General features: G+C 45.3%; 3 protein-coding genes across 5 annotated transcripts; 2 read left to right on the forward strand and 1 right to left on the reverse strand.

Moving 5' to 3' along the window:
* Positions 1-111: 111 nt before the first annotated feature.
* Positions 112-7617, forward strand: LOC120816948 (phosphatidylinositol transfer protein beta isoform). Its single transcript, XM_040172645.2, has 12 exons — positions 112-290; positions 1645-1675; positions 3942-4087; positions 4574-4665; positions 5006-5013; positions 5100-5174; positions 5517-5600; positions 5720-5797; positions 5882-5992; positions 6107-6229; positions 6892-6958; positions 7044-7617. Exons 1-11 carry the CDS (start codon positions 274-276, stop codon positions 6943-6945), a joined length of 819 nt encoding a protein of 272 aa, XP_040028579.1. The 5' UTR covers positions 112-273; the 3' UTR covers positions 6946-6958; positions 7044-7617.
* Positions 7618-8656: 1039 nt separating this feature from the next.
* On the forward strand, positions 8657-16297 carry inpp5ka (inositol polyphosphate-5-phosphatase Ka). Of its 2 annotated transcripts, XM_040180796.2 has the most exons (14): positions 8657-8804; positions 9186-9262; positions 11124-11228; positions 11826-11934; positions 12051-12167; positions 12265-12440; positions 12517-12628; positions 12698-12807; positions 12954-12980; positions 13760-13985; positions 14162-14299; positions 14391-14474; positions 14604-14708; positions 14886-16297. In XM_040180796.2, the coding sequence occupies exons 2-14, from the start codon at positions 9219-9221 to the stop codon at positions 14973-14975; spliced, it is 1443 nt and encodes a 480-aa protein (XP_040036730.2). In that variant the 5' UTR covers positions 8657-8804; positions 9186-9218; the 3' UTR covers positions 14976-16297. The 2 variants fall into 2 exon arrangements, with proteins under 2 accessions (XP_040036730.2, XP_040036740.2); XM_040180806.2 differs by lacking the exon at positions 12954-12980 and having other exon boundaries at positions 8664-8804.
* xaf1 (XIAP associated factor 1) lies at positions 15969-19161 on the reverse strand. 2 transcript variants are annotated; one of them, XM_078106821.1, is made up of 7 exons: positions 18949-19161; positions 18337-18472; positions 18190-18246; positions 17756-17996; positions 17595-17656; positions 17288-17479; positions 15969-17196 (listed from the first exon to the last, which is right to left on the reverse strand). In XM_078106821.1, the coding sequence occupies exons 1-7, from the start codon at positions 18984-18986 to the stop codon at positions 17140-17142; spliced, it is 783 nt and encodes a 260-aa protein (XP_077962947.1). In that variant the 5' UTR covers positions 18987-19161; the 3' UTR covers positions 15969-17139. The 2 variants fall into 2 exon arrangements, with proteins under 2 accessions (XP_077962947.1, XP_040036752.2); XM_040180818.2 differs by having other exon boundaries at positions 17595-17659.
* Positions 19162-21301: the final 2140 nt, after the last annotated feature.

A 21301-nucleotide genomic window follows, 5' to 3' on the forward strand; every position in this document is an offset into this window, starting at 1 on the left:
AGGAATAACAGCAGTGGTACTACTAAAACTACCTACAACAGCTTTGTAAGAGTAACACTAAAAACGTGACGTCAGCGTTACCTGAAACTAAAGGTGGGGTTGTCTACGCCCCCCTTTCCCCCTGTCCCGAAGCCCCGCCCCCTGTGGCATCTTCCAGGAAGAAACCTCCGCTGGAGCGTAAAAGCGTCGAGCGGTGAATGAACGTCTTTTTACCGGCTGCAAAGAGGCTCTTCTCTCCCGCGCTGCTGTGGTTCGGACGGAGGCGCAGTCAACATGCTCATCAAGGAGTTGTGAGTGTGTCACTTTGTCTAACTCGGGGTTTAGTTGTGGGCTTTTTTTTTTGTCCACCAGAGGAAATGAGTCAGAACTCCGCCGACGGTCCCGCCGAACTCCGTTTAAAATGATCTAAATTGAGAGTTTATGGGTTCGTGAGTGGACGTATGCGCACGTCTCTAGTACGACAGGATGGCACCGGGAGTGGGAGTCATTTCGGCCGGTGTGTGTTCGGCCGAGTGTTTGAAACGGCAGCGTCAGTGAACTTTAATGGAGGTCGGGGTTCTATTTGAGCGGTTCGCGCTCGCTTCCGAGCGGCGTTAAAGTCTGCGGTCGTCGCGCTGGAGTCCGGCAGCGAGGGAAGAAACGCCCGCAACGCTGGAACTTTTCGTTTTAATTCCACTGGGTTTTATTTATTCTTTGAGATATCGACTGAGGTATAAATTCGCGTTTCATTGGTCACCTGTGTGACGTTTGAATGAACGCCAGGTTGTAATTGGCCATTTTTTTTTTTAAAAGCATGGCGAATATTTAAGCAATTCTGATTGATACAGCCACGCGTTTAAATAATGTCCATCTTGTTTGACGGAGATGTGACTAATGTCACACGCACAGCTGGAACAACATCCAGCAGGAAGCCGTCGGCCGGCTGAGGTGCAAAGTGCATTAAATGGTTAACTGAGACACATCATCGTACGCGCATTAAAAGAAACCGCTTGTAAAATAAGACTAATGTCTTCAATGATACATGTTCTCTCTCTCTGCACTTTACTGGTATCTTTTTCAACCCAGCAGTCAGCGAGTTGGTGCCTGGAAAGCTCCTCTTTCACTCTGATCTGTTCTGATGAAATATTCAGGGCCTGCTGGACTGGCAACAGGTGGCAATTAATCTGCTTTTGTATCAAGACAAAGTACAAACACACACTAATAACACACACTCGGGTTTTCCACCACAACGTCCCGGGGGGGTCGAGTTTATTTGTTCGCCCTCAGACTTGATTGCAGATTAGTAATTTCCTCTTGTTCCTGTGATAACGGGTCATGAGCTGAGGGGCCAAACACACTCTGGTCAGTCCGGCTTCTTCTGCACGTTGAAATCAAACCGACCCGACGGGCTCTGACAGCCGCGTGGCGTCGTCCTGGCTTTGGGTTGGGTGGCCAATCCAATCATTAACAGGGTGTGTTTCATTATGCTGCATTTAATTATATATATACAACCTGTAATACCGCTCCTATTGAATATACCTACTGGTGTACCAAAATGAAATCACTAACTCTTTAGTCATTCAGTGGTTCCTATTGATCCTGAATCGATTGATAAGAAGATGGCTGACGTCTGTCCCTAACGTCTTCTTTTTTTGTGTCCTCCAGCCGAATTGTCCTGCCCATTTCAGTGGAGGAGGTAAGGACCCGTTTGATTTAACTTTGTCATGTGAAGGTTTCAGAGTTAGTTGGTTAATATCCATTTTCATGAGGGTTTATTTCCCATAGATGTCTATGAGAAAATGACTCTACTTCTTCTTCTGTTTAGTAAATGACCATAAAGCAGGGGACGCTTTTGTGTCCAATAAGTGATACGTGTTAAAGCATCAGCTTTTACATTCTCCCTTTAGTGACATTAAGCACGTTTACTTTGCTCATCAAATGAATCCTACGGGATTGTAGAGCTTCTCCAGACTATCGACGTCCGTGACGACATCCAGAAGTTCAGGAGACCCGTCAGGCTCTTCGTTGACTTTCCTAAATCCCTTTAAGGTCACGCCCCCCTTTTAATCCACGCGAGTTTTCCCCTCGATACTGTGCTCTTTGTTTTTAGTTTTTTCGTTTCCTAACACGACGCAGTGTTTCATTAAGCCGCTTAATCACCCGCACGACCGGCTTTCCTCCTTGGGCCCCTCGCCGAGGTAGTTGTGTCATAATTGAACCAGCGAGCTGGAACAAAGAGGCAGAGAGAAGTTGTGACACGTGTGCCGACTACATAACCCTGTGATTCTACGTGTCACGCACGGTATTAATCCATTTAAACGGGTGGTTTTAATAGTCAGGGAGGGTCGAAAAGCGTAAGATTTGAAAAGTAAAGGACGGAAAAAAACACTGGATCCCACATTTCCCACAATGCAACTCTCTGATACTCGCACACCCCAGCGGCGTGACATCTAGACGCAGAAAGCGTTTAGACGTTCGCTCCCCCACCTCGTCTTTGTGTGCAAGTCCGCACGACGTGGACAAGTTAAACCGCGTCGCGTGCAGCCCGATTTTCTTGCGTCCCCGTCCTTTTCCCGCGACGAGGACACTCGCTGGTTGTTCCCGACGAACCACATTCCCGAGTCGCTGCTCGCAGCGGCATCCACAAGCTCCCAAAAACCTCCCAAACAGCAGATCACATTTTAAATCAACATGATCCAGTAAATGCCACAATTCTCTCCCGAATAGTGTAACAAAGTGATCGAACGTATCCGCGCTTCTTCCTCATCTGTGCTGAGAGTTGCACATGCTCAGTAGGCGCTAGCGGCCAGTGGCTAACGTTAGCCAAACCTGGCAACGCAACGCTCGGGTCAATACTCCGTATGCTCAGATGGTGTCCAAACATCTGTATTTCTAAGTGCTTTAAAGCAGGGGTCTCACTGGGGGGGGGTCCGGTGCGGCCTGCCGCCGAAAAGGGGGGGGGTTCGGTCGAAGTGGGCCGCATCTGGCCCGCACCTGGAATGAGTTTGAGACCCCTGCTTTAAAGGGTCCAGCGTGTGATGGGGCGCCATCTGGTGGCGGAGTTGCAGATTGAAGCTTTGAGAATCTCATTCCTGCCATTTGCTCCCACAATAAATGGCACGCTGTTCCTTTAAGACGAGTCCCGTTTCTCCAGCAGAACTCAATGGACCAACGTGCGACAGAACGAAATCGGGACGCTCAGTTACTTCAAATTCACGTCTCGGAGAACGTTCACTGTTTCAACATCGTAGTGACACTTTGGGCGACTCCTTAAAGTGTGTTTGTGTGTGTTTGGGCCAGTTGGACTGGCCCAGTGAGTCACTCTGTCCTGCGGCGCAGCCCTTTAAAGTGACTCAGGAAAGGTTCACATGTCGGGGGGGAGGAAGAGGAAGCGAGAGGAGACCGACTCGTGTCACAACACACTGATTCTAAATCTGTGTTCTAAATTGCCACAAGCCATCCACTTCTTAACCAATGTAAAAGCTATTTCCTGCTTTTCATTTAATGTAATTATATTAAAAAATAGTACATAACTGCTAACCATACACGACCTCACCAAGACAACACAAAAACAACACTAAAAAGGTAAGTGAGGTAGAAGAAGAAATAAAGGAGCAGGAAAAACAGGACGCAAACGTAACAATAGTAAATAGTAACTATAGTAAATTCGGCAACAAGCTACGTTAAGGAAAAGACACAAGAATTTAATAAAATCATCAGGATTATTATAGCTGACAGTTCATCTGGTGAGGAGTTCACTGGTGAAACACCACCAGAGGCTCTTCTGACCAGTGGAATGACGAAGAGAATCACGACTTCTTTCATCCTCACAGAAAAACATAAAGGTGGATTTTCTGTCCCCCCCGTTAGGACCTTTTCTACCCGCTGACCGAGTGTGTCCCTCCGACATCGATGTAACGTGTTGTGTTAACGCTCCTCCCCCCCCCCCCCCCCCCCCCCAGTACCAAGTGGGTCAGCTGTACGCGGTAGCGGAGGCCAGCAAGAGTGAGACGGGTGGAGGAGAAGGGGTGGAGGTGATCCGCAATGAGCCCTACGAGAAGGACGGAGAGACGGGACAGTACACCCACAAGATCTACCACCTGAAGAGGTGAGCCCGGTTTAAGGACAGAGAAAGGCCCATTTTAAAACCCTTCACAAAATCAACATCTGGGTAGATTAGATATCAAATATTCAACCTCTTTGTTACTTTCCTCCAGTTTGCACAAGTAGTCCTTAAACATCAGGATACATGAAATGGGAGTTTGTTAAAAGGGATCTAGTTTAAACACTGTTTCCGGTTGGCGTCGCGCTAACTCGGGTTGGTAAAAGTCACTTAAAAATGACCCTTTTAAAGTCAAAAGCAGGATTTTAGGAAAAAGACTTCATCCCGTGAAGAATTAAAAACCATCGAACAAATAAACTCTCATCGTGCAACAATGTTTTAGACGAAATACGCTTAAACGGAATCAAGTCGTTACCTTTTAGAAATTTAAAGGAATAAAAGTACGAGAGGAAGAAAAGAAATCTCTTTTCAACAAGCATTTTTATGCAAAACATTTTGTGCGTTGCTCACTTGGGGTTTGTGTCCCTGCAGCAAAGTGCCGGATATCCTCGCTAAGCTGGCGCCCAAAGGTTCCCTGGTGGTCGAGGAGGAGGCGTGGAATGCGTATCCGTACTGTAAAACGGGTGAGTCCCAGAAGCAACGCCATGCAACGTCACACACACACACACACACACACACACACACACACACACACACACACCTCCATGCAACGTTGCATGCGCTGGGTGACTCTGCTGTGCAGGGAACCCCGGCTGTGGAATGGACGAAACTTCTAGTCTCTGCACACAGCTAAGGGGGAAGAATTCTAAAAAGTCACCATGACGACGTCCACTTCTTATACACAACAACAACAAAGCGGCTCGGTTGCACAAAGGTGGGTTTTTGTACCGTTGTGAATCTGTGTATCATCTCAAGCTTTGTCTCTCTTCTCCTTCCACCGCCGACGCGTTTCCTCTGGTTCAGTCATCACAGTAAGTGTATTTACTTTACTGTTTTATAACTATTATATCGTGGCACTAACTAACATGTACAAACTAATGCAACCCTTATCTCGCAGAATGTCTACATGAAGGAGAAGTTCACCCTGACCATCGAGACCTGGCACAAGCCGGATATGGGGGAGCAGGAAAACGTAAGTCATGTGACCCGTAGGGGGTCATGTGACCCGTAGGGGTCACTCTCTTTACCCTACGTGCAGGTTGTAAACCTCCATTACAGGGGAATTTACGTGACTTTATTCTGTATGAACACGTTATTTCATATTGGCAAAACTTTAATGTTAGTAACATTGAAGAGAGTTGATTTGATAGAAAAATAAATTTAGTGATTTAATTTACTTCTGCTTGATGCCGTTAGACTGGGTAATATTACCACAATGATCAATGATCACAATGGACAATGAGGCCCGTTAGTGCTCTCTGGTGAAACCCTAATTTTTCTTGTATGTCTGATATTTGATTTTTCCTCGCTGCAGGTACACGGACTGGACAAAAGCCAACTGGATAAAAGGACAATAGTTGACATTGATATTGCTGACAGCAGTTGCATAAACCCAAAGGTACGTTTTATGGTGTTAGTGAGCCAGGAGGGATCGAAAGATTTACTAAATAAAACTCCCTAACGATGACGTCAAACATTCACCTATAAAACCTGCTGCTTCTTTCATCCGTCCTGCAGGAATACAACAAAGATCACGACCCGGCCATCTTTAAGTCACAGAAGACCGGCAGGGGGCCTCTGGGGCCCAACTGGAAGGTGCCGCTCGCTTCAGATCCAGGACCATTAAAACACCGGAGACATTGTGTCTTTATCTCTTTCTCTGCATCCGTGTCCCTGCAGAAAGAACTCGCCGATAACCCCGACTGCCCTCGCATGTGCGCCTATAAGCTCGTCACCGTCGAATTCAAGTGGTTTGCAATCCAGGGCACCGTGGAAAACATGATTCAGAAGGTACGGTTTGCCTTTAGATACATGACCTCCCTGTGGACCATTAACATAAATGCAAATATCATTATTATACCGTGTCCTCACGCCTGATTTTACTCAAATCACACCCGTCTGCAGTTCGAGAGGCGTCTCTTCACCCACTTCCACAGACAGCTGTTCTGCTGGATCGACAGGTGGTACGACCTGTCGATGGACGACATACGGCGCATGGAGGAGGAGACCAAGAAGGAGCTGGATGAGGTGACTCCAGATTACTCGCATTGCTTCCACGCCGCTATTTGTGGTTTTTTGCTTTTACTTTAAATACCTGGTACAAAGTACGCGCTGTTGGCACGTACTGCTTCTTTGTTACTGGAATGTGGACAAGACGTGGTCGAGGTCGAGTCGCCCCTTGAATATGCACGCCGCCGTATCGTACCAGTGAAAGGAAGTTCTCCACCTGGTGGCCTTTAGAGAGAATGCAGCTTCATCACAATGTGCCTTGTTTCAACTATTATTCAAGTAAATTCTGATCCATCCATCTGCAAACCGCTTATCCTGCACACGGGGTCACGGGGGCGCTGGAGTCTTAAATTCTGATCCATTTCGTCAAATAGACCATTAAGTTGATTGAGAGTCCATCACACGGAAATGACTGAGGACAATCTCATGCGACAGACCTAATCAAATGAACGGTGCAGAGAAATTAGCCCTAGAATACAAATATTACCCTGAACACTTAGACGGGACGTATTTTGTAATACAACAAGATTTAAAAGGAAGTGACATGAAAATCGTAACAGTAACTGTCGTAACATGAGGAAGTTAGTCATAAAGTTAAACAATTCTCATTCTTAACAAGTTGAATGAAGCAAATCCGGAATTTGTTGCTAACAGATATTTGTTTCATTTGTCTCCCCCAGATGAGGGTGAACGGGGACTGTAAAGGTTTGGGCGCTATTGACGACGGCAACTGATCGGCTCCAGCGGGTGAGCGTCACCGTCCCGCCGTCAGTGGTCATTTGTAAATTGGTTTATGTTTTAATAAAACTTGTTTTGTTGTCCTCCTCTGCAGATCTCCTTCGTGTAAAAAGAGCATTCGAAGTTCCCGCCGTACCCAGAAACCGCCCGACGGGCAAAATCAAGACACGGGCTTCCAAATAAAATTTGCTCTCAATAATCGCTCACTATTGTAAAGCAATTGTATCAACCTACTTCATTTGAACTCCACTACAGCAGCTTTTATGTTATTTTTATTGGACGCGTCGCAGGGTTCGTTTCGGGGACGAAGCCTTCTTGCTTGTTCCCGTTGGGTCCTCTTGCGTTCTGAAATATTAGGTGTGGGCTGTCACTGAGGAAACACTTCTACTACTGCTATCCCATTTTAATTGCAGTTATTGTTTTTTTTTCTTCTTGAATTTTGTATTGTTCTCAGTGATTTGTTTTTTTATTTATTGTTAAAAGTGTCTTCGTGTCACAAACGCTAGTTTCTAGAATCTTTTCACATTTGGTCTTGAAACTCCTTCAATGTTTTCATGTAAATCATCGTCACGTGGTGACAGGAGGCAGCACAAATACAGCTAATGTAAAAACTATTACATATGAGACATGTACTTTTATTTAGGATAATAAAACTCTGGTGTACCTGATGTTTTGTGAGGTGGTTGGTGTCTGAGATTCTTTTTGGCCTCCATCTCTGTACATGTGGTCTCGCGTTGAATGAGAAAAACCTGGATTATAATGTTATGAGTTGTATGATGATGGTACAAAGTATTTTGTATTTGCTCCATACTTTGGGATATTTGTACATTCTTCAGCTGGATAAAAGTTTAGTGTGCAAACACCTCATTCAACTGTTGTTGAACAGACTGGAAAAGATCTCATCTATTGTTTGATGCACTGACGTAAGAAATGACCAGTGTCTAAAAAAAAAAAAAAAAAAAAGAAGATAAAAGGTAACAACGTCCTTTGTGGGTTTTTTTTTCTCATTGGAATTTATTTTATTAACACTGATAAACAACCAATTCAGGTAAATACTATTTTGTACTTCATGAACACATTTTAATACACTAACACAGTAATGAAATACTCTTTGCCAGATACGTCACTGGCGCAGGTATGATGTGTTTTTTGTATCATCTCAGGATAAACGTTACATTTACGTATTTTGTTCAGTGAGATTATCTTTTAGTTTTTAGTCTTATTTAGCAACAGCCAACTTGGGTGCCTGAAAAGTTCAAAGAATATCTACTGAGGTTTTTTATATTATAAGATAATACATCTTAAAGCTTATTTCAGACGTTTAATTAAAAAGTTAACTTTCCATTCAAGGAAACCGAAAATACAAAATAAAACGTCAATTTATCCCCGATTTTTTTAGACAATGAATAAATAAAATATATTTAAAATATTTTTTAGTCAATCAAGGAGTCAATATTAGACGCTTAAACGCATGTTCGTTTTCCATCACCACCTATCCTTCAGAATAAAAGCAATGACATATCTGGAATCTTTTGTAATACACCGACTATACAATATAACGTCAATCACTTAACCGTATTCTAAATAATAAGGTAAGTTGGCTAAGATAGCCGGCAGATGTTGTGCAATACACAATACATTCGATGAGGAATTCTTAACAGAGTTGACTGTTCATTTCCGGTAGTCTTTTATTTTGAAGGCAGATAAACTGTTTTACGGACAAGGGGCGGGAACAACAACAACAACAACTGTACTTTCGAGAGGCTGCTGCCTGTTTACTGTTAACGTACTGTATGTTTTTCGCTAGTAAACCGTGATATTAACAACGAAAACAAGTTTCACCAAAGCACATCAGGTAACGATAGTGTACTATTATTATAACCGTGCCTCACACAAGTGGCTCGAGTGTTACGGGCTAAATTAAAAACAGTTTGTTTAGCTAATGTTAGCTGTGCATTTTAGCTAATGATAGCTTTATCTTACGTTATAACAATGACGTAACTTAACGTTAAATGCCAACATCGAGACAGAAAGGGGGCGTAATGCTTGTTAGCTATGTGCAGTTAGCTGTGCTGTATTTTTACTATCTTACGTTTTCATTACCGATCTAACGTTAACTAATAGCAAAGTTCACTCAATTGAACATACGTTGTAATCAAGCTGCCCCCGTTAGCATCGTTAGCTTAGTAGCGGTGCTTTATTGTTGGATTCATTAGCGTTGTTCTGCTTTATTCAGACGTCTTTCGTCTCTGCATCTGCCGGCGAGGAGATGACGGAGGAGCAGAAGGGAAGCTGCGAGGAAATGAGCTTCAGGTGCGACTTTCCTCAAATGATTTACAGAACATCGAGTTTAATGTGACGAACCTCGTCGACATTTTACAGGGAAATCACTGCACGATCATCACCGTGTCACACATTACGTGTTTACGTGCGTCTTGATAATGTGGAGGGACACCAGGTATTTATTTCCGGGTTGATTGATAAGATGAGATTTCTGGTTTGATTTTTCAAACCAGAAATGTTAAATGCGGTGATCATAAATGATTAGGTTTCCCTGCATGAATAAACGAAAACTAAAAAAAGGTTCTTGTTCTTTGATCTTTTATATCAGGCTCTATTTTTTCTCTTCTCTACCATCATAGTGACTCGTGGTGATATTCCAGATTGCCCCGATAATAGAAATGCTCCATGATCAAGTTATTGTGTAAACCTGTCGAAATGTGAGCGTTTATAAGTGTGATAAGCCTTGTGTAAAGGTGTGTGTGTGTGTGTGTAGCTGTTACACATACGGTGAACACTTAATTATTGCATCCGTGTGCCGTAAAATGGTCATAAAAGTTGTGTCACGTGCGAGTAAAGTGCGTGTGTGCTGCTGAATCCACTCATGAATGCGAGAACCGGCTCAATTAGACATTTTTTCAATTTTGTCTAAAAGAAATGAAATTAGTTTAAAATGCTGCACTCTGTCTGCGGCCTCGGAGTCGGCCTGCAGCCCACGGCTGTAAAAACATGCGATAGAAGAAGTGTTGAACAAACAGCCACAAGCTCGTCTCCGGTGTGCGACCAGGAGCTCAGCTGTCCGTCTCCCCCGGGGTTGGAAGTGTTGTAAGAGTTAAGGCGGTTCGTTTTTTTGGCCCGTCTACAAGTCAGACGTCGCGTCGTGGCTGCTGGATTAGGTTTCCCAACAGAACGCAACTAATGCGGATTTAATGGGGGGAAAAACAACAATGTGTTTCCCCAAAAAGGGAAAGAATGCTTTTGTTCAGCTGGTTTCCTAACTTCTCTAAGGGGCTTTATGTTGAGACATCTTACAATGAGATTATGCGTATTTTTAGTGCACAAAAATCACACACAGTCCAATCCCCCCCCAGTCCTTGAATCGAGACCCTCCTCATTTCAGTGGTTTCATTCTTCAGAAACAACCCAAACATTCGGCATGCGGCTCATTTGATTTCTATTTTCATTCGCGATCAAAAATACTTAATTGGATTCACAAAGCTCTCCTCGCCGGTTTTTAGCGCTCTGAGCCAGAATGGATGAAATCAGTCGGCTGTTGGCGGGCGTGCGACGCGTCCGCTCCGACAGCGTCTGCAGCGACGGCACACAGTCGACGGGCAGCAAGCTGACGCTGCGCCATCGCCTCAACCAGCTGATGACCTGCGTGGACGACTTGGACCTCCGGAACGAGCTGCACGAGAAGATACTGAAGACTCTGGACGTCGCCTTCCTCGCCTGCGGGAAGACAGCCGGCAGGCCGAGGAAGAGCAGCTTCAGGTGGAGAGTCGTCCTCCTCTGGGCAGGACGCTGTTCTTTACTCCAGTGGATCTTTGACCTTTTTGGATTTCTGTCAGACACTTTCCCCGTCGTAGCGTGAACGGTTGAGCCGCGTATGAATGTTGCGCGTTGTTTGGGCCTCGAGGGTCTGAGCTGCTCGTGGTCGTTGCACAGCGACTTTACTGTAGCTGCTCGATTCACGCGCTCCGCTCCGCGTTTTCCCAACTGAATGAAGCTCTTTGATTTTCTCCCTGAAGTACAGTTCAGTTCGTCATGTATATTTTCACGGTACAGTGTCTCGCGCAAGCTTGTTCAGCTCTGAACATCCACCTCTCATGGGAGGAATGTGCATATTGGACTGGAATGACTTCTTGTTTTAATGCTTCTCGGTCTGCTGAAGGCTGCACATGGTCACCTGGAACGTGGCAACGTCTGATCCTCCGGAGGACTTCACGCTGCTTCTCCATCTGAACTCCCCAAAGAGGCCCGACCTCTACGTCATCGGGTAGGTGGTGTGGCGAGCGCAAAGGGACTGTTTGGGTATGGTATATATATGTGTGTGTGTGTGTGTGTGTGTGTGTGCATTCAGCTTACTGCGTGGAGCCCAGTTTAAAAATGGTTTTCGGCATCTGCTCCTGTCTCTTTGGGGACACCGTTTGTAAACATAAGCTCATTAACATGAAAAATGAACATTTTCATAATACTCCGGTTGAGATGGTTCCTCGTACAATTTACAGTAGTAGTTCCCTTAGAATCTCTCACATATACAACCAATATAGATGAAATATCTTTAATCAAATCGACGCGGCTACTGGTTAGTCTCATCATACAAGTTGGACGCATTTTCTCATTGAATAAGAAAATGTGTCCATTCGTTTGACTGGTGCTGAGTTCTTAATCCAGCCGACCTGAAGCAGAGCGATGCAAATATAGAATCAGAATGAGTTCTTTTATTAATTATTTTTAGTTTAACATGTTCACTTAAAAAATATTATTATTATAGAAAATTAAACAAAATCAATACAATATTTTTTAATCTAATTAAATATTTGTTACACCTTTTTGTCTCTATGTACCATGACACCCCGTGTGTGTGGGACAGCCTGCAGGAGGTTTCCTCCCGGCCGCTGAGGTTTGTGTCCGACAGCGTGTTCGATGATCCGTGGAGTAAAAAGCTCATGGAAACATTGTCGCCACGGCGATACGTCAAGGTACCAATCCTCCCAGAACACCTCACACGCGGCTCTGCTGGCGAATCCTCAGCAGTCGTTTTTTTCACTTCCAGTGTGTGTTTGTTGAGTCGTGTGTGTGTGTGTGTGTCTTTCAGTTGACGTCCATCAGGATGCAGGGTCTGCTGCTGCTCGTCTTCTCCAAACTGAAGCACGTCCCGTTCATCAGAGACATCCAGACCACCTACACGCGCACCGGCGTCTTCGGCTACTGGGTGAGCAGCACACCCACGCACACGCAAACATACATGCATGCACACGCACGCTTTCACCCTCTCTCTCTCTCTCACGCGCTTACCGCTCGTCTCCCAGGGCAACAAAGGCGGCGTGTCGGCGCGCCTGTCCGTCTACGGCCACATGCTGTGTTTCCTCAACTGCCACCTGGCGGCTCACATGGACTTCGCCTCGCAGAGAGTGGACGAGCTCGAGTACATCGTGGACACGCAGACGTTCCACCGCCAAAAGGCCCCAAAGATCGACGACCACCGGTCAGTTGGCAACCTTTGGAGACGGGGGGACGGAATGTTTTTGATTTAATTCTACGTTTATATTATCTCGACCCAGTCTGACGTTCTGGTTCGGAGATCTCAACTTCAGAATCCAGGACCACGGGATGCACTTTGTCCGCTCGTGCATCAAGGATCGGACCTACGACCTCCTGTGGAGCAAAGACCAGGTGACCGATCAGCTGCTCCGCCCGCCGGCCAAACGCCACGCAGATGTGTGACCTGATGTTTGTTCTCAGCTCACCATGATGAAGAAGAGCGAGCAGATCCTCCAGCAGTTTGAGGAAGGGCCTTTGGACTTCCCCCCCACCTACAAGTTTGACCCAAACTCCGACACCTATGACAGCAGGTAACTTTAGTTACTTAGTTAAGGTTGTTTTATTGTTGTAATATCTGATTCTGTGTAACGTGACGTCATTCCAGTGACTTCCTGGATAATATTGTGACACCAAACCCCAAACTGTCTCATGTTTAAGATGCCTTTTCACCTCTCAGGCTCTACAGGACTTGGTTTGGCTTTACGTAAGGGTTCGAAACACATCCTCTTTATTGTTTTTGCGCCGCCGCTCTTCTAATTGGCTGTAACTGCATCTCAGCATGTGCACGCGGGCTGCTGCTAACGCGTTGCTTCCAGTGGAAACCTTGTTTTTGGAATGTGTCACATTAAGTCTTAACAACCTATCAAAGTCTTAATGAAGATGCTCTTGTGTAAGATTACTGAGGAGTTTTTCCTCCAGTAGATGCCTCCTAAAACACACCCTGTCTGCGGCTTTGAAGAGAGACTAAATAACAGTTCCCCCTCGTAAAGGAACTGCTGGAGATAATACACATGGAGAATCATCTCAAGTGAACCGTAACCACCAAAGACACATCAAATACACTTACAAAAACCTACAGGTTTCATTTAAATCTGCATTAACCTTTTTATTTCTGATGACATCGTCCAGATTTAAGAGCTCGTTCATAGTGAACAAAAGCGTTCAAATAGATGTTTGAGCGATGATTCAATGCGTGTGTTGGATTCTTCGCATTAGCTAAACAAAGATCAAGTGTTTTACAGACCTGCAGTGTGAGAGCAGCTCGCACGATGTTACAACATTCAGTCGCAGCGCAGAGACGATATTAAACGAAAGAGTCACAACCACAAAAATAGTGACGCGGGTGAATGTCACCCAACCTCTTTCCTCCCTCCTAACTCCCCCCGTCCCACTCTCCCCCCCGGCCGCGCGCCTCACAGCATGGTGCTATAGAGACTAAGCCCCGCCCCCCTCGCTCTCTTTCCCCTCGTCGTCTCTGACCAGCGGAAAGAAGCGGAAACCCGCCTGGACCGACCGGATTCTGTGGCGCCTCCGAAACGAGGCCCCGCCCTCCGACGGGCCAGGTGAGGAGAAGGTTTGGAGCGCCGAGGAGGAGCAGGAGGAGGAGGAGGAGGAGTACCCGCTGAGGATCAGGCAGGACATGTACACCAGCTACATGGAGTACGTCAACAGCGACCACAAGCCCGTCATCGGCATCTTCACGCTGGAGGTGAGGAGCTTTGTTTCCTCACTAAGATTTATGTTGAACCCGGGATTCGTTTACAGGATATTAAATATATATATTTAATACTTATTCACAAAAGCATTAAAGTAGTCTATTAACAACCAGTTCCAGCTGTAATAACACAAGTTATCCTCACATTCCGTGCCGTAACCCCTGTGCAGCTGAGGAAGAAATACGAAGCTCCTCTGGTGAGTCTGCAGCCGGAGGGCGACTGGAGCGCCGACATGGACGCCATGGTCCTCTACCGGCCCCTGCAGCCCTTCCCCTCCAGCGCCTGGGACTGGATCGGACTCTACAAGGTCACAAGATACCACGGCGCGCATTCACCGCTCCAATGCCGCGTCTCCGTGGGGTGGCTTTAAGTGTGTGTGTGTGTGTGTGTGTGTTTAGGTCGGCTTCAGCAGTGTGTCGGACTACATCACCTACACGTGGGTCAGCGACGACCAGGTGGCCTCCAACGAAGAAGTCATAGAGGTTGGTACACGTTCATCGATTCAGAAAATAAGATTCTGGTGTAGGAAAAAAATTAGTAATCAGAAGTGTGTGCGTGTGCGTGTGCGTGTGTGTGTGTGTGTGTGTGTGTGTGTGTGTGTGTGTGTGCAGGTGTACGTAAGTAAAGAGGAAATCCCCGTGCGTGGCGCCGAGTGTGTGCTGTGTTATTACAGTCACACTCTGCAGAGCATCATCGGAGTCAGTGAGGCGTTCAAGGTACGCTCGTAATAATGTCAACCGGTCAGTCCCCAAAAAATCTATATGCTTGAAAATTATTTATGTTTTAATAAAAATATGATTCTATTTAACTTTCTTATAGTCATAGTTTTGTGTAAACACACAATAATTAGAAAATTAAACGCTTGCATTTCTGCTGTCGTTGGCGTCTCGTAGGTCCACGAGTCAAAGGTCGCCAACGAGGAGGGTTTTTTCCACGAGAAGATTGGCGCCCTGGAGCTCGCCGTGTTCAGAGACGACCTCTAGAACCTGTTCGATGGAAGCGATGTATTTGGGTTCTGGTGGTCCGAGGCGTTTAAATACTGTGTTTTCCTATCAGGAAGCGCTGCTTGTTGCTGCTGCTGTTGGGCTGATTTCTTACAAATGTGGAGTCTGAAGGTTCTGTGGGAACGAGCGATCCTTCATCAACTGAGTGACACGTGTTTCTCAGTACAATGGAAACTCTAATTATTTAATTATTTAAATGATAAAAGAATCCCACATGGAGCGAGTTGCAGCTTTGTGTCCCGGACTGAAGCCTCAGTAAGGGACGAGTTATTATTTACCCTGATGTTCATTTGCTATGTTCAATAGACCATAGAGCAGGGTGTGCTTTAGGGCGGGGCTTACTGTGATTGACAGGTCTCTGACCCCTCCGCGGTCCACACATGGTAAAAAAAAAAACAACAACAACATGGCGACGCATAAAATGCCGACCTCAAGCTTCAAAACATCTGTTCTCTAACCAATGCGCGACTCCAGATGTGCGTTTGTTTACAGAGGAGTTGGAGGTAAAAGCTCGATCGCGTCGAGGCTTCTGCTCCGTGCGATCAGTCGTTTCTCAACTTTGAATATTGCAAATATCACACAGGAAAAAGGGAACCGAGCTGAAGCTCTTTGGCCCGTTGATGTGCAGCCGATCGACATCTTAATGTCCCCTGGAAGCTTCAACGCGTCAAACCGTCTCACGGCGTCTGCTGTTCGGAGGAAAGTTACGGCTCTTTCTTGCGCTGCGTTTGCAGACTTTCAGCCCACCAGCGTTTTCTTTTTGAAGTCGACCGTTGCAGGATATTAACGAATGAATATTACGGCTGGACAAACTTTCTTCTCTGCTGTTCTTTTAGAATATTCACACTGCTGCTTTAGGAGGAGGAGAGGATTCGACTGTTACTTTTGGAGAGGATTATTGTTATTTTGAACAAATACATCATTCATTCCATTTAAGTTTGTTGTTAATTGATGTTTAAAGGTTTATTTAAAGTGTAAACTAAAGGAATATAAATAAGCATCTTTCAGAGAACAACATGAATTCAGCAAGTGCCTTTTGAAATGATTGTAGCTTTATTGTGGCTCCAACACGGAAAAAACACCAGATTATTTATCAGAAATCTTCCCGTTCCTCTTGATCATAAATATTGCTGTTGTAAACTTTCAGTTGAATGTTAATGTTACTGGCTGGCTGGAATCAGTTATTGTCCAATTTGTCATTTTCCGTTGAATGTTTTCTACTAATAACATTTTCTGAAATACAAATTAAGTGCAACGTACTGTAAGAGAATATATGCAAATATTAAATAATTCTCACTTGATTGGGTGGTTTACTTTTCTGTTTTCATTAATATTAATAATATTAAGTCTAATGTCAGAAGTTTGCAGTACTGGAACAGACGTTTTATTTTTCTCTCCTGAGCTCAGAATAACGTATTCATTCAAAAATGCAAAGATCATTTTTGTGATGCAGAATACCCCCGTCTGCATCAGGCCAGTTGTTTTAACATTCCACAGCTGGAGATAATAAATGTTTCCCAATCGCATTTCAGATATCCACAATGTGATTGTTCCTAGAAAGAAAAATCCCTTTTGTCTTTTATCCACATTGAGGTTTGATCGTCAAATACATCTACAATCCTGTTACGAGTCATGGCTTTATGATATGATATATAAACACATATATATGTATATATCATATGTATTTATGTTGAATATAGTTATTACATCTTAGACCTTTTGAACCAGTTAAAGGTTTTTAAGGATTTAAGGGTCATGGGTTTGATGCAATATGCATCGTCGCCACTAGATGTCACTAAATCCGAACCACTGCTCCTTTAAAGATATCTCTAGTTCAGGTTTAAATATTTCAATTTTAAAACCCAATCAAAAATAAGAAACATCACTGACTGACTTGTTTAATTAGATTCTACAGGACAAAAGAGTGAAGATTGAAAGCATAAAATGTAAACTTATTTATATGCATCTTAAACAGATGCACTTCAGCTTTTTACATATATTGGTTTTAAGGTAAACTCTAGCAGCAACTGCTCCTTTTACACATTAACACATTAACTAACGGTTCGAACATTCAAACCACAGAAATCCCAAATGTTCTCCTTCGTTTAGAGGTTAACGGACACACGGAGCCGGCGTCACGTCTTCACACGCTCGTCTTCCATCTTGCCGAGTTCAAGTTGCTCAGGATTTGGCACTTCACCTAAAACACAAAGAGAAGACGGCTGAAAACCTCCAACTTTTCATCATTTTTATTTGTATTCGAAACAAGCAGACCCCCGCGTGAGAGTCACCTGGTGCCAGCGCAGTGTGGCGAGGGGCAGGGCCAGGTGGCATTGGGGGCAGGTGGCGATCAGGTCCGGGTCGCCCCCATCGGGGCCGGCTGCCCGGCCGGCTCTGGGCCGCCGATGGGTGGCCCTCTGCGCGGTGACGTCGTCCTCTTCCGCCTCCTCGTCGTCCAGCGGCGTTGCTAGGAAACACACCAGCTGGTTTCCGAAGGGGACAAACGGAAAGGTGTTTTCAATGGAAGCTGGATGGAAAGGGACGCTGGGGTTGTGGGCGAGGCGAGGAAACGCGTTTCTGTCTCGTGCTCCAGCGTACCTCGTGTTCGTCTGCCTCCTCCGCCGGAAAAGATGCCGAACATCTGCCGCACTTCCTCGTTTCTGCTGCGCAACAAAGAAAACAGACGTCGGCGCTACTTCAGGAGAATCCACGCCGCGACACTTTGAGCCGAAAGCTCCGTCTCTTCACCCCCCCCTTACTCTTCTTCGGCAGTGGTGCGCCGCCGCAGGCCCCGGGGGGCCCCGAGGCGGTGGCGGCGGCGGAGGCGGAGCAGGCGGCGGCGGCGTGGTCGGGGAGGCCCCTCAGGGTGACGTAGCGGCCGCAGTCTGCGCAGAGTTCGGTGCGACTCCCGCAGGCCACGCGGTGCTCGTCCAGATGTTTGAGAGGCAGCTCCAGCTCGCAGAAGCAGCAGCTCTGCAGACGCTGCGAACACTCGTCGGCCTGGGGAGGGAGGGGAGGGGGGGGGAGGGAGGAGATGGGGGGGGGGGCATTTCAACAAATACAAAAACATCAAAACATTCAAACCGGATCAAAAAGGGATTAGCTTCCCGTCGTCGTTGACCAATGAACATCTTCACATGGGGGGTCTGCAGAAAGGGGGCGGGACCTGGCGTCTTTGCGTCCCCGGACTCACCTGGTGATCGGCGAGCTGACGCCGCTCCATCTTCGCGTGACACCCGGAGCATCTCACCTGCCAACCAACGAGAGCTTTGAACCTGCAGAGAACCCATTGTGTGCGTGTGTGCGTTGCGTGTGCGCGTTGCGTGTGCGTGTGCGTCACCTCGGCGTGCTGCTCCTCTTGGTGTCGGTCCAGCTGTTCTCGGGGAACCGGCTCATCGCAGGCGGGGCAGAGACACAGGAAGCGTCTGCAGTGCGTCTCGTGCAGAGAGAAGTTGGCCTCTGCAACGTCTTTGTGGCTTGAAGGGACGAGGGACACACACACACACACACACACACACACACACACACACACACACACACACACACACACACACACATCTTCTGTCTTTAATTAAGGAGAAACTAATTTATTATTATTATTATTTTTAAAGTTATTCCTTTTGGTCTAAGAGAAAAAGGAGTTTCTCTATTCAGTGATAGAGGAACGTCTCCATTGACAATTAGAGATTTCTCTGTTTCTTCACTGCAAACATTCTGCACGAGAAAAAGATAAAACAATCTGATTTTTAACAAGTTGTCGAGAACTTCTACTCTACTCAGAAATGATCCAAACAAATAAATAAATAACAAAGTGCAGATCCCAGCGTGTCCCTCTGGTAGAAAACCACAGATGGCAAATAGAGAAAGTGAAAGTTCCTTCGCCTCCCAGTTGGAGGTGAATAAATGAGGGAAACTACGTCCAAAGGCCTTCAGGTGTCATTTAAAGTCTCACCACGCGCCGCAGGTGCGCGTCGCCTGTTTGTCGCCCATCGATGAAGTGAAGCCGTCGGTCCCGCTGCGGACCCGGTCTCCTCTGGTCCCGTTTCAGAGAAACAGAAAGCGAAGTCCTTCCGCTCCGTCACGTGGCGTGCTGCGTCACGTGACGCTCGTGTAACTTCAATGAACTCACGTAAATGAGTAAAAAAGAACACCCGCTGTTAATAATAATAACATGCAAATAATCCCGTGTTTTTCATATATTTTGTGTAATGCATGACGGCGCGAGGGGAAACCGGTCGTTTATGAATTAATTACAATAATTCATTATTTTTAATGAACTGACAGAGGTTTAATCAATCGGTCAATTCATGGTTCCGTGTTGTTTTGTGTTTAAATGATGCTGTAGTTTCCACAGCTGTTCACTGCGCTCATTAAACAAGAGACGTGTCGCATTTCATCTTCTCTACAGAACGATTCTTAAATAGATTCAACCACGAGGCTCTTCGTCCCTGAAATAGATCCCCATAAACATGCGAGCAATATGAAAGCGACTTTAACTGCATGACTTTCTTACTTTAACGTCATTTGAAAGGAATAAACACGCCGTCGCTTGTTGCAGACTAGAAGGGGGAATGTTTCCTTTAATTACGGCATTCGAGGGTTAAACGTGTCATCGGTGAATGTGGCAGAAACTGAGCAAACAGAAGGTGACTGGTTTGGGAAATGAGGAGAAATGGCAGTAAAACATCTGCAGTGAATCTGCTGTGTGATCAGATTTACCTCAAACTCTCCTTCAAGACACTTTAAAAAGAGAAATGAGCACTTTAATATAAATATTATGTTGTCATGTCCATATATCTTTAAATATTAGATTATCTCTTCTTCTTCCCATCAGCTGAGTCTGTTCCCTAAATACTGCTGCAGGGTCACATTAGGCCTGAGAACCTATTAAACAAATAATACATTTAATATTGATGTATATTCAAACAAAATGTGTGATTTTTTACTTTTAAAAGATATTCACATATGGAGCAAAAACAACTTTTCTTTGCAGTTCACATTTTTGGTCATTTTCATATGTTGCAAACCGCGTCTGTGTTGCCGTTGGTCATGCATGTCTTATTTCATTACAGGTCAATTCTCAATAGTGGACACACGCCAAGAAACATGATATTTCTCCTGTTTAAACCAGTGAGAGCAGCGTCCTCCGTCTCCATCACTCTTCTGACTGACTCATAAGAGACGAGTGTCAAAGACCAAAGAAATAAAGCGACATTAAAAGAGTCACACAGCTTCCTGACACATATATTGGTTTCAAAGTCTCAGACTGAAATTTGATATTTGTCCAGCGTCTGTTATCCATTTTGGAATTTAATCACTTTTTGACTTCTCCTTGCTGTCATAATTTAATGAAATCTGAGATTCCTCAACAGACGTCTGTCAAAAAGTAGATTTCTTAGATCTAAAATCAATTCTTGTAAAAATACAAGAACTGTTGGATCGAACCATTGAGAGGCCGCGGGGGGGCGTGGGGGGGCAGAGGAAACACCTGCAGGGTTTAACCATCCAGATTCCGCGTGACGCGCCGTGTTGTAATTTCCTTCCTCCCATTGGTCCCCAGGTGAGTCGTGACGTCACTCAGCTGGAGGCGGAGAGGAGCCGTGTGCAGCGGCTGATGAATTCCAACCAGTCGATGCACCTGTGCGGTGCAGTGACGTTCCTCCAACACGGGGGGGCAGCAGAAACCAACATTACATCAACACGCGGTCAACATCATATCCGGAGCACAGCGGTTTGATTCATGCATCGTTTTACCTTCTTTCTTTATCCTCACCTGGTTATTGAAACATTACAGTGTATTGTACTGTTGTGTTTTTAAAATAATGATAATTTCCTCCAAAATCTTGAATCACGTTGCAACATCAGTCAGAAAACACTGTTCTATAATTATCATAAATGGTTAAATCTCCTATTTCATGTCAAGCAATATCTGTTATCGTTTGAAATAGGTGATTGTGAGGTGACAATATTTAACTCAATATCTGCAAAGAATACAAGTAAATAACTAAAATAAGGAATGTACAAGAAATGTGTGCAAACACATGCGTCAGACGCAACAGGTTATTAGATGTGTGTATAAGTCAATATATATGAGCTCTAGTCCAACGATTATGGAAGAGTCTGCCAAGTGCATTGTGGGAACTCAACTGTGTGTGTGTGTGTGAGTCCTTGGATGCAGCCAAAGTGGACAACGAGCAAACTGGAGCGTTTGTGTGTCCGTGGACTCTGATCGAGCTCCAACTGAACGACCTCTGAATCAGAAGCAGCCAAAAAGTAAACGTGTACATTTATAGTAAAAAAAACTC

This window comes from Gasterosteus aculeatus, chromosome 1, assembly GCF_964276395.1.
Source record: "Gasterosteus aculeatus chromosome 1, fGasAcu3.hap1.1, whole genome shotgun sequence".
Taxonomy (NCBI): Eukaryota; Metazoa; Chordata; class Actinopteri; order Perciformes; family Gasterosteidae; genus Gasterosteus; species Gasterosteus aculeatus.

What these genes read in the sequence shown, in the direction of transcription:
- LOC120816948 (XM_040172645.2), top strand. An exon ending in CTCTGGGGCCCAACTGGAAG is followed by an intron (nt 5,798 to 5,881) that starts GTGCCGCTCGCT and finishes GTGTCCCTGCAG; the next exon opens with AAAGAACTCGCCGATAACCC. An exon ending in CCAAGAAGGAGCTGGATGAG is followed by an intron (nt 6,230 to 6,891) that starts GTGACTCCAGAT and finishes TGTCTCCCCCAG; the next exon opens with ATGAGGGTGAACGGGGACTG.
- inpp5ka (XM_040180796.2), top strand. Translation starts at nt 9,219, where the DNA reads ATGACGGAGGAGCAGAAGGGAAGCTGCGAGGAAATGAGCTTCAG. An exon ending in CGCCACGGCGATACGTCAAG is followed by an intron (nt 11,935 to 12,050) that starts GTACCAATCCTC and finishes TGTGTCTTTCAG; the next exon opens with TTGACGTCCATCAGGATGCA. An exon ending in ACTGGATCGGACTCTACAAG is followed by an intron (nt 14,300 to 14,390) that starts GTCACAAGATAC and finishes GTGTGTGTTTAG; the next exon opens with GTCGGCTTCAGCAGTGTGTC.
- xaf1 (XM_040180818.2), bottom strand. Translation starts at nt 18,986, where the DNA reads ATGGGCGACAAACAGGCGACGCGCACCTGCGGCGCGTG. An exon ending in AAGAGGAGCAGCACGCCGAG is followed by an intron (nt 18,247 to 18,336) that starts GTGACGCACACG and finishes GTTGGTTGGCAG; the next exon opens with GTGAGATGCTCCGGGTGTCA. An exon ending in CCACACTGCGCTGGCACCAG is followed by an intron (nt 17,197 to 17,287) that starts GTGACTCTCACG and finishes TTTGTGTTTTAG; the next exon opens with GTGAAGTGCCAAATCCTGAG.